Raw genomic sequence first — 12,254 nt, 5'->3', positions numbered from 1 at the left:
TCATGACGGTAATCCATGGAAAACATGGTCTCAAAAAATCTTAATAATAATAATTTATTGAAACAGGCCTAACGACACGCGACACCACGGTGATTAATCGCTCAAGATGCCGTTTGATTCCTCTGTGAAAAGTATTAGAAGATGTAAAAGATTATATTATATTGGTGTAGCCTCAATTTCACAACATTATTTTCCAAAAATTGCAACTTTATTCTTTGGGGTTTTTTTTTACTACTTTTTACTGTTTACTAAATTTCATCTTCATTCTTATATCTACATACAAATATATAAAATCTATACAAAGTGTGTGTAGCAACAAGCGTGTGTCCATACAGTATGGTGACAGTAGGGTTGACATACTGTAGAGTCCATCCAGTATTGAACAGTATGTAGCAATTGTAGTAGTAATAGTAGTACAGAAGTATGTTACAGCTAACACGTGTGCTCCTTGTCGTCTCCCCACAGATGCAGCAGATGGTCAACTCTGATTCTCGCTTTGCCGGCAGCCAGCCGCCCATGGAGGCGGCCCTAGGACCCAGGAACCGGTCGGGTGTGACCCACGCCGGCCAACTGTCCACCATCAACCAATCCCAGCTAGGACTGAGTGGCAGCTCGCTTCCCCATCACTCTCCGTCTCCTCCCGGAAGTAAATCTGCCACACCGTCTCCTTCCAGCTCGGCACACGAAGATGACAATGATGAAGGCCTCAGGGTAGGAAGCACTCGTGCGCCATTCTTTCATCCCCCGTGCGCATCACCTCCATCGCTATCGACTCGCTTGCTGACTCATGCTGGAAAAGATGAAAAATCATATTTAACTACTTCCATTTCTTTCTCCCTCAAGCTGCCAATTGGCATATTTAGTAAACATATACATAATATGCCAACTACTTATATATACTGTATATATACGTATCACATATAATGTACATATGCTAACCACTTATATAAACAGTATATATTTTACATATCATGTACATATGCTAACCACTTATATAAACAGTATATACAGATATTACATACGCTAACCACTTAAATAAACAGTATATATGTTACATATCATGTACATATGCTAACCAGTTATGTACAGCATATATATATTACAAATAATGTACATATGCTAACCACATACGTATATACAGCATATATATTACATATCATGTACACATGCTCACCAGTTATATACAGCATATACGTATATATTACATATCATGTACATATACTAACCAGTTATATAGAGTGTATATATATTACAAATAATGTACATATGCTAACCACATATGTACAGCATATATTACATATCATGTACATACATATGCTAACCAGTTATATACGTACATTATCTAGGTTATATATCATGTGGGTGATAGCAAGTTGTTTATAGTATAAATACAGTATTTCAAATCAGCTTTGTCATTTGGCTAAAACATATTTTTGCAGTTTTTTTCAAGTTAACAAATATTAAATAAATAATCTTCATAGATTATCATTTAATTCCTACAACATTGTCAATCTTTCCAAAAATGATTATTTTCTCCAAATATCTATTTGTGCTTAATGTTTGTACTCTCTGCTACTAAAATGATATTATTTCTTCTCATAATATTACAAGTTTATTCTCCTGGAATTGCAACCTTTTTTGTCTTTAGAATCCAACTTTCTTCTCATAAAAGTACAGATGTTTTTTTTTACTTTTCCACCTGTTTGAACTTTATTCTTGTAAATGTTCAATCATCTCCTAATTATGACTTTATTCCCATCATATTTTGGCTTTATTCCCTTGTATCAAACATCAACTTTGCTCTTTTTTTCACATTTTTGTTGTTTTTTTTAATTTCAGAATATTTTTATTGTAAGTTTTATTAATTTTATTGATTGCAAAGCAACTTTTGAAGAAAGTAGAAGAAGGAGCGTTGTTCTCCTTCCTCCACTGACGTCAGCCTCCTTCATGTCCACAGGGCGTCGGAGGTGAGAAACGGCCAGCGGCTTTCGACATCTCCAAGAAGCCCAAGACGCCCAAGAAGAAGAAGCGAAAGGACCCCAATGAGCCAGTCAAGCCGGTGTCTGCCTATGCTTTGTTCTTCAGGGACACCCAAGCCAACATCAAGGCCCAGAACCCCAACGCCACCTTTGGGGAGGTGTCCAAGATTGTGGCCTCCATGTGGGACGGCCTGGGCGAGGAACAGAAACAGGTGGGGTTTGTTCATCCATCTATCATCCATCCATCATCTACCATTTATCCACCATCTATCATGCATCGATCAACCATCTATCATCATCCATCATCTACCATCCATCATGTATCATCCATCCATTCATTATCTATCAACATCTACGATCCACCATCTTTCATCCATCCATTCATCATCTACCATCCATCATCTATCATCCATCCTTTATCTACCATCCTCCATCCATCTATGCCAGGGGTGGGCAAACTTTTTGACTCACGGGCCGCATTGATATGACAAAATTTACGGGGGGGCAGACTATATATTTTAGACGTAACAGTCCACCTGGTATTATTGTATCTGTAAAATTGTCATGCAATCTGCTATTATTATTTATTATTTTATATTTATATTTAAATATTTTAAAAAATAATAAAATATTATAATAATTACAATAAAATTAAAATAATAATTATTATATTATTATTGTGTAAAATATGCAAATATAACAATAGTATTATATATAATTAGTATAATAATTAGCATTAATATAATAATTATAATAATCATAATAGTTCTAATAATAATTATAATAATCTAATAATAATAATAATTATTATTATTATTATGTGCTTGTGTCCCTTTTTTCAGGAGCACTTTGTAAACAACAGACCATGTCAAAAAACGAAATTGATAAAACCATCAAAAGGTTGGCTCAGGCCATGATGCCAGGTTGTATGTTGAGTTTAAATGAAATACTTTGGAAAGATTGGGCGGGCCGTATTCAAACACTTGGCGGGCCGGATGTGGCCCCCGGGCCGTAGTTTGCCCACCCCTGATCTATGCGTTCATCCATCCATCATCTATCATCCATCCATCACCTATCTATCCATCATCTACAATCCACCATCTATCATCCATCCATCATATATCATCCATCCATCATCTATCATCCATCCATCACCTATCTATCCATCATCTACAATCCACCATCTATCATCCATCCATCATATATCATCCATCCATCATCTATCATCCATCCATTATCTACCATCCATCATCTATCATCCATCCATTAACCATCTATCCCTCATCTACTATCCATCATGTATCATCCATCCATCATCTATCATCCATCCATTAACCATCTATCCATCATCTACCATCTATCATCGTCCATCCATCTATGTGTTCATCCATCCATCACCAATCTATCCATCATCTACGATACACCATCTTTCATCCATCCGTCCATCATCTATCATCCATCCATTATCTACATCCTCCATCCATCTATGCATTCATCCATCCATCATCGATCATCCATCCATCACCCATCTTTCCACCATCTATCATCCATCCATCCATCAGCTACCATCCATCATGTATCATCCATCATCTATCATCCTTCCATCACCCCCCCCACCCCTGTGCTCCCAATACTGCTAAATGTGCTAGCATCGTGGTGAAAGTGTGATATGAAGGTGTGAGATGTTGTTGTTGTGCCTGAAGGTGTATAAGAAGAAGACAGAGACGGCTAAGAAGGAGTACCTGAAACAACTGGCTGCCTACAGGGCCAGTCTGGTCTCTCAGGTACACACACACACACACACACACACCTTGCGATGCCTTCAGGGCTTGACGTTGAACACGTTTTTTTCAGAGTTACAACGATCCATCTGAGATGAAGCCACCCCACTCCTTATCGACGCCCTCCTCCTCCTCTCCCTCCATGTTCACATCCAAGCCGTCCGTCTACGGGGGCCAGCACCCTTCCTCCAGCTCACTGGCCCCCCCTCTCCCCCCTCCCCAACAGCACCCGGGCATGTACATGCCATACCCTCACCTTCCGCCTCCCCACACTCAGATCCACCCCCAGCTCCACGCCCTGTCCTCCAGAGGGACTGCGCCACGGCCCAGTTTGCCCCATCAGGGGGGGCTGGCCCTCGGAGGCGTAATGCCGGCCTCCACCCCTCCTCACCGGGTCAGCCCTCCGCTTCACAGCCAGGCTCACCTGGGGGGGCTGCATAGTCCTCACCAGCAGCTCAGTGGACACTCCATGGGAATGACACACTCCCCCGCCATCACGCAGGTAACACACACCTTCTTGACCGCTAGTGGGGGCCGCACGTTGGCCACGTGGGCAGACAGGAGGTCTGAATGATCTAGGGTGAAATCCCCGTGGGGCATCTCTGTTTGGTTGTCCACCGGTCCACCAGGGTGTGACCCTCCTCTCGCCCCATGTCAGCTGGGATAGGTTCCAACCCACCCATAGCACCCTGGGGGGGAGATAGAAAATGGATGTTTATGCTAGCGGACTTATCTGCCATCCTAGAAGGAAGGATGGAAGGAAGGTAGGAAGGAAGGAAGGTAAGAAGAGAGGAAGGAAGGAAGGAAGGAAGGAAGGAAGGAAGGAAGGAAGGAAGGAAGGAAGGAAGGAAGGATGGATGGATGGATGGAAGGAAGATAGGAAGATAGGAAGGAAGTCTTCCAGAGCGGGAAAGTTTTTCCTTTCCTGTGAGTGAAGGTAGGTAGGAAAGAAGGAAGGAAGGAAGTCTTCCAGATTGGGAAAGTTTTTTCCTTTCCTGTGAGTGAAGGAAGGAAGGAAGGAAGGTACATAGGAAGGAAGGAAGGAAGGAAGGAAATCTTCCAGAGTGGGAAAGTTTTTCCTTTCCTGTGAGTGAAGGAAGGAAGGAAGTCTTCCAGAGCGGGAAAGTTTTTCCTTTCCTGTGAGTGCAGAGTGGGGGGGCCACCCTGGGGGAGGGGCGGGCCAGAGACAAAAGAGGCAGATGGGGTCTTTGTGAAAGAGAAGAATTTCCTCCACAAAGGATGAATAGGTGAGGTAGAGGAGGAGAGGGGGAGAACCAACCACCTGCTGTCCTTCCCTTTCACACGCAACGCTCCCATTAACTTCCCTTTCACACTCTTTCCTCCATCACACACACACATGCTGGTTTTACTCTTCAAGTACGTTGCCAGTAGAGACCCCCCCCCCCCATCCTCCAGCCACTCCAAACTGGAATTGATCAACTCCATGTCTGCTATCACACATCTGTGGTTGCTGGTTCACTTCCTCTTTCTGATCCTCTTTCTGATACCATGGCAGGCCTACGCCCTCCAGTCCGACTATCAGTCAATGGGAGGGGGGTTGATGAACCGGGGGCCGGTCATGTCCTCATCGCTCGACTACCACCACCAGCTGGGTCGACACATGCCCCCCGCCCACCGCCCGCACCTCGACTGGAACGCTGATTACCATGGCGACGGGTACGTGCACCCTGCGTGCTTCACACACCCGAGGGCTCCAAATTGCGGCCCGGGGGTCATTTGGGACCCGTGGCTGATTTTTACTGGCTCGCGCCCCATTCCGAAAATATCATTTCATCCGAAAACTTGAAAGAAAAACTCAAAAATTGAAAAAATCTGCAGTAATTTGACAAGAATCATGACAAGAATATTTTTTAACAATGTACGTAAGTATATTATATAAACATACAGTATATTTAAGTGAAATATTAAATATTAGTAAGTCATCTAAAAAGTTTGAATGTTATGAGAATAAAGTTCAATTATTACGGGAATAAAATCATTACAATTTCAAAATCAGTGGGAAGCCGTGGGAAAATAATAAAGAGAATAAAGTCCAATTATTTCCATAAATGTTGTCTAATGAAAAAGAGTGGGAATGAAACATAAAACTCTTATTGTGTCTACCATATTGGGTAATACCAGGGTAAAGCTAAATATAGGGGTGTTATTTCATGTCTAAAAGGCTCTAATCGTGTTTAAAAAGTGCATTCAGAAGGCGGCAAACAGGTTTTCTATGTCTTATTTCCTATTATTAAATCTATTATATTGGGTAATAAAGGTTTAAAGGTGACTATAGGGGTGTTAGTTAATGTTTTGAGGACTCTAATGTATTTAGAAAGCCTTTAAGAGTTTTCTATGGCCTAATTACCAAAATATTCTAATATATTTGGGGGGGGGCGAGCCGTGTGTGAAAAATGTCAGTTTTCCACGGCTGTATCAGTGACTGGCGGTTCGTCGTCCTTCGCTGTAACCATGCCAGCGTGTTAGTAGTTTTCTTCAAGGCAGGCGCTTGGCTAACCCGGTGTTGATCCTGTCCTCCTCCAGAGGTCCTCAGCGAGACAAATCTTTGTACCTGAGTTAAACTCCGAGCAAAGTGAGGCCAAACATCATCCTTCTCCTGCTGCACTGCGGGACCTGATCATGGCACTACAACGTGGACTTGCAGCAGACCTCCTGGACGAGAAAACCCCAAGAAAAGAGAGAATGTGTCCCATCCCTAAGAGGACGGGTCAAACCAGGAAGCGGACGTCCTGGCTTCCTGCATGTAGATGAGTGGAAGTGCATCCCCTGTTTGAGTGGAAGGATGAATGAAGGTTCATGTACTGTATATACTGTACTGCAATACAAGGAGCCCATTCCATACCACCAGTATTTCAGGAGTCTCGCTGAAAAGAAAACCGTAGTAAAGTCCAATCACGGCTCTCGACTCAATAAAACAGTTTGAATATGAAGACAATAAAGTTTTAGCGGTATAATATTTGTTTTTATATTCATATTTGTGTGACCCTTAGTACTTTTTTTCTTTTCTCTTCCAATGGCGCCAGCCCCCAAATAGAAAACCATCTACCTGCTTTTCTTTCTCCTTTTGTGTCGTCAGGCTGGACCAGCGCCTGTGAAGCATCAAATCCAAATGTCAAATACTGTAATAACCATGGATGAGTTTCCTTTCACTGGGCGGCATCTCGCCACAACCAGAAAGCGACCATTGTCCCCACGTTGTTCATCTTTTAGTCCTGGAAGCCTTGAAGTCAATTCCTTCTCTGCCCAATCAATAAGACGCTTCATGACATCCTCCATGTGTACAGTATTCATTTGCATGCTCCTCTCTTCTATTTATCAATGGACAATGTTTTTCCATCAACCTTTCTTTCACTCTTTTTATGACCATAAGACTCGCTACCTTTTTTCTATTTCTTGTCTTTTTTGGCAGATGAAAGGACTCTGGGCAACAACCATGAAGATTTTCTTATTTTTAGATTCTAAAAATGTGTTTGACAATAAAGTCAGTGCTGCATTCATGTGCAGTCATTACTCCAAATGCTAATCTTTTCTCTTTTCCTACACATCACACACTTTTTATTTGTTTTGGACGTGCACAATAACACTTTGTTACTCCTTCCACACGGGTACTCCACAAAGACTCCACTTTCACTGACTCACAGGTACTCGACAAAGATTTCAGTTTCACTGACTCACGGGTACTCCACAAAGACTTCAGTTTTACTGACTCACGGGTACTCCACAAAGACTTCAGTTTCACTGACTCACGGGTACTCCACAAAGACTCCACTTTCACTGACTCACAGGTACTCGACAAAGATTTCAGTTTCACTGACTCACGGGTACTCCACAAAGACTCCACCTTCACTGACTCACGCGTACTCAACAACCTTGAATTTCAATGACCCACAAGTACTCAATGAAGACTCACGTTTTACTGACTCACTGGTACTGGACAAAGGCTCTTGTTTCACTGACGAAGACGAAGATTCCATGTTCGATGACTCACGGGTATTCTACAATCTTGAATTTCACCGACTCACAAGTACTTAATGAAGACTCATGTTTTACTGACTCACGGGTACTGGACAAAGGCTTTAGTTTCACTGACTTATGGGTACTCGACAAAGACTTCACTTTCACTGACTCACGGGTACTCGACAAAGACTCAATTTTCACGGACTCCCAGGTACTCGACAAAGACTCCACTTTCACTGACTCTCGGGTACTCCACAAAGACTCCACTTTCACTGACTCACGGGTACTCCACAAAGACTCCACTTTCACTGACGCACGGGTACTCCACCAAGACTCCACTTTCACTGACTCACGGGTACTCGACAACCTTTGATTTCACCGACCCACGAGTACTCAATGAAGACTCACGGGTACTGGACAAAGACTCTAGTTTCACTGACTCACGGGTACTCGACAACCTTGAATTTCACCAACCCACGAGTACTAAACAAAGACTCACTTTTTACTGACTCACTGGTACTGGACAAAGGCTCCACTTTCACTGACTCACGGGTACTAGACAACTTTGAATTTCACCGACCCACGAGTACTCAATGAAGTCTCACGGGTACTGGACAAGACTCTACTTTTACTGACTCACAGGTACCCCACAAATACCAGTTTCACTGGCTCACGGGTCCTGGACAAATGGTGTTGGTGTTCAGTGTTTTCAGGTGTGTATTTTACACAAAGGCAGGCACAAGAAATGTCTGCTTGTGAAAAATAAGACATTTGTATTTATTATGTGCATATATTTATTCATGTGCATATCAGTTAGTGATGGTTACTGACCGTAACCTCAGTCGATTCCAAAACAATTCTGCTACTTTTACCGGCTCAGATTTCACACACATGTAAAAGTATCAAGTATGCTTGGAAACAGCTGGGTGACATGTTTATGATGCTTGGTTGTTACATGTTGTTGCATACAATAAATACACACAAACGTTGTACTCAAACATATGGAGTACTAACATATCAGTCACACTTGTGTCAATATTTCTTTGTCTGTGACAAAAAGCCATAACCACTTTTTCCCGCTATTTTTATTCCCAGTGTAGCAAGGCAGATGGACTGATGAGAATCCAGGTTTGTAATGTGAAACCACCCATCTGGCATGTCAGCTCCTTTCATTCCGGGCTCTGCCATCAAGGCTCTGCTTCTTTCCGCAAGACAGGCCCATACCACCTCCTGGTGGCGATTGGGAAGCACTGCACCCGCTCCCTGTCCCATTTGGTTTGCCTCATTTCTTCGAGGAGAATGGATAGGACAGCTCTAGACTAGTTCATGCTCAAAGACTTGGTGGGACATAAAGTTGATAGGACAGCTAGTTCATCTAGATGGTTCAGACTAGCTGTCCTATCTCGTCTGACTGGATAGGACAGCAATATTGCTGGGGGAGTGGTTGCTGAGAAAGCCGAGGAACCCCAAGAACCGAACCAACTCCTTGATAAGGAACGATCGGGGCCAGTTCATCTAGATGGTTCAGACTAGCTGTCCTATCTCGTCTGACTGGATAGGACAGCTAGTTCATCTAGATGGTTCAGACTAGCTGTCCTATCTTGTCTGACTGAATAGGACATGGAGAAAATGTCTTAGCCTACTAACGTATCTTCTTCTCCAGTGCAGTAGGTTCTCGGCTGGATGTCTTCTCAGGAAGCACCAGCCTCAGTTTCCTCCTTGGAGGGGAACCACCTTCCTCCAAGACGAACTCCTGCTGCAGCAGAGGCGAGGCGGCGACGCCGCTGCCTGAAGATGATGTGCTCTGTGTTGCCGCACCTTGAGAGGGGATGTCCTCAGTCTGCAACGCTTGACCTTCAATTCCAAGCCTCCCCCCAGCAGACGTGCTGACTGCCTCACCGCTAGGAACACCCCCATCCAAGCTCTGAGGTGTCAGCCCTTTTGAAGAAGCTGCACTTTCAGGATCCTGAGTTGGAAGAACCAAGCTCTGGGGTTCAGATCCAGAGGCCAGATGAGATGGACTCTCCGCTCTCGGGGGACCTTGAACTGGGGGTGGCTCTGACTTCCATCTTGTATCAAAAGAGGCGCTAAGAAGATCCAGGGACTGGTTGTGTGACAAACTAGCGCCTACTTTGGGTCCAAGTCCTCCGGGCTGGGAACCATGGGAAGTCGTCTGTACCACAGTCGCCTGCAAAAGGTTAGCATGTGCGGTGTTGACGGGAAGAGAACCCCCAGGTGAGATGTCTGCAGACCCACCCAAGGCCAGGATGGCTCTGTTAACGATGTTTGGATCGGCACCGCTGGTAGAACCAGTGGGGACCAGGGAAGTCCCCACTGGGGTGGTTGTGTCGAGTAAAAGCGCCCCTCCCTGGGTGGAGAGGTTACTGTGTGTTAGCGGTGAAGCTGCTGACCCTCCAAGGGGAAGATTGCTTGCATGGATCCTGGTGCTGGGAGAAAGGGGGAGTGGTTGCTGAGAAAGCCGAGGAACCCCAAGAACCGAACCAACTCCTTGATAAGGAACGGAGGCGACTTCGGTTCTGGTGGGGTGAGGTGGGTCTGTGGTGCCGATTGTTTTGACTTGGGACGTCCCTCGGCGGATGTCTCCTTTGTCACCTTCGGGAGCATTCTGCAAACCTTTGGATGCCACCTCGGCTTTCAGATCATCTCCTTGCTTCTCGTCCTCGACCGGTCCCTCGGTCTCTGAGGGTTTATTTCCTTTCTTTCTACTTCTATCCTTCATTCGCTCACTTGAGCTTTGTTTGTCTTCCTTTCTTCCATCTTTCCCCTTCTGGGGCTCGCTGTTCCTTTTTGGGTGGACTTTGTTTTTGGGGAGTGGTTTCAAGTTAGCCTTCAGCATCCGGTCCGACTTTCCTTTGTGCTTCTTCTCCGCTCCTCTATCCTGGTTTTGCTTCATCGCCTTCCCCCGAGCGTATCTTTCCTTCTTCCATCTTCTGGAACTCTCCAGATCAAAGGTGACATTTCTTATTTGCCTTGTAGAGTTCATGTTCTTCATGGAGTGAAATGGGTTGCCTTGAGAAGGGACGCCATCAAACTGATCAGAGGAATGGATCCTACTTTGTCTGATGGTCGACTGACCGTATGTCCTCTTGCAGCTCTCGCAATGAAGCACCTCAGGTGGTCTACTGCTACCTTCCTTGGGATAAGCAGGATAAGCAACGGGCGTCTCTGCTGTAGGACTCAAGCCATCTTTCCATTGGCCAGATGAAGATATGGAGCTACCACCAGAAAGGAACTTAGGAGGAATCCCTTTCTGGTTCTCCAGTTTCTTCCTCCGGTCTTCGTCCACGACCATCATCCTCAGTCTCTTTCTCTCCGCCTCCTCCTCTGCCTGTGTTAGGCCCCTCCCCCTGTCGTCCCGTCCATTAGCCTTGCAATCTGCACACATGAAACCAAAGTTTTCATGGTCTGGAACCCAAGACTGGCTGCCGGGCTTGCCCGACCTCGTATCCCACGATAAGGTCCGTCCGTCCCGTAGATGGCGATCTTGCAAAAAGAGCTGGCTCTGCTTTTCAGCAACATCATGGTGGCCGATGAGGTAGTTTGCCACCGTGCTGCTTCCTTTGTCTGTTTCTCTCAGGTTCGGACTTCCTGCCATTTTCTTTTGACGAGCAACTTGATAGGAGATGATGACTACAAACAGCGTCAAGGCAACGCCGCCTGTTTTAAAACATCATGATCAACTTTTATACGGAATATTTTTTTCATAGCATGGGGTTGAAATAAGGTTGGGGTAGGAGATTAGGGTTAGGAGGTTAGGGTAGGAGATTGGGGTAGGAGGTTAGGGTTAGGAGGTTAGGGTTAGGAGATTAGGGTAGGAGGTTAGGGTAGGAGATTGGGGTAGGAGGTTAGGGTTAGGAGGTTAGGGTTAGGAGATTAAGGTAGGAGGTTGGGTAGGAGGTTAGGGTTCGGGGGTTAGGGTTAGGAGGTTAGTGTTAGGAGGTTAGGGTTCGGGGGTTAGTGTAAGGAGGTTAGGGTAGGAGGTTGGGGTTAGAAGTGTTAGGAGGTTAGGGTTTGGGGGTTAGGGTTCGGAGTTAGTGTAGGAGGTTAGTGTTCAGGGTTAGGGTAGGAGGTTAGTGTTCAGGGTTAGGGTAGGAGGTTAGGAGGTTGGGGTTAGAAGTGTTAGGAGGGTGGGGTTCGGAGTTAGTGTAGGAGGTTAGTGTTCAGGGTTAGGGTAGGAGGTTAGGGTCAGAAGGTTGCGGTCACAAAGTTGGGGTTAGGAGGTTAGGGTTTGAAGGTAAGTGTTTGGGGGTTAAGGTCGGAGGTCAGGGTTAGAGGTTAGGATAGGAGGTAAGTGTTTGGGGGTTAAGGTAGGAGGTTAGTCTTAGAGATTAGGGTTAGGGGGTTAGGTGTTGTAGTGTGTATACTGTGGTGTGGTGTGTTGTGTTACCAATAAAACAGATGACGGCAGTGATGGCCAAATCCCGAGCGTATATTTTGGGCGTCACGCTGTCTGTGGTGTCTATCTGCACGGTGATGTTGTGATTGGCTGGGACGC

The 12,254-nt window shown here is 44.9% G+C and overlaps 1 protein-coding gene across 2 annotated transcripts in view; it reads left to right on the top strand.

Moving 5' to 3' along the window:
* The window catches only part of tox (thymocyte selection-associated high mobility group box), a 28,525-nt gene extending 21,232 nt beyond the window's left edge, over positions 1-7,293 (top strand). For both annotated transcript variants that reach the window (XM_078788731.1, XM_058062584.2), the window contains 6 exons: positions 466-711; positions 1,958-2,191; positions 3,683-3,763; positions 3,834-4,262; positions 5,277-5,437; positions 6,305-7,293. In XM_078788731.1, coding sequence (XP_078644857.1) covers positions 466-711; positions 1,958-2,191; positions 3,683-3,763; positions 3,834-4,262; positions 5,277-5,437; positions 6,305-6,341 — 1,188 coding nt within the window. In that variant the 3' untranslated portion in view covers positions 6,342-7,293. The remainder of the gene's footprint in view (positions 1-465; positions 712-1,957; positions 2,192-3,682; positions 3,764-3,833; positions 4,263-5,276; positions 5,438-6,304) is intronic.
* The last annotated feature ends 4,961 nt before the right edge of the window (positions 7,294-12,254 follow it).

Source organism: Doryrhamphus excisus, linkage group LG2 (genome assembly GCF_037039965.1).
Source record: "Doryrhamphus excisus strain RoL-2023G ecotype Guam linkage group LG2, RoL_Dexc_Guam_v1.1, whole genome shotgun sequence".
NCBI classification, from domain to species: domain Eukaryota; kingdom Metazoa; phylum Chordata; class Actinopteri; order Syngnathiformes; family Syngnathidae; genus Doryrhamphus; species Doryrhamphus excisus.
Note: the sequence above shows the minus strand (reverse complement) of the source record. Positions and strands in the feature narration are given on the sequence as shown.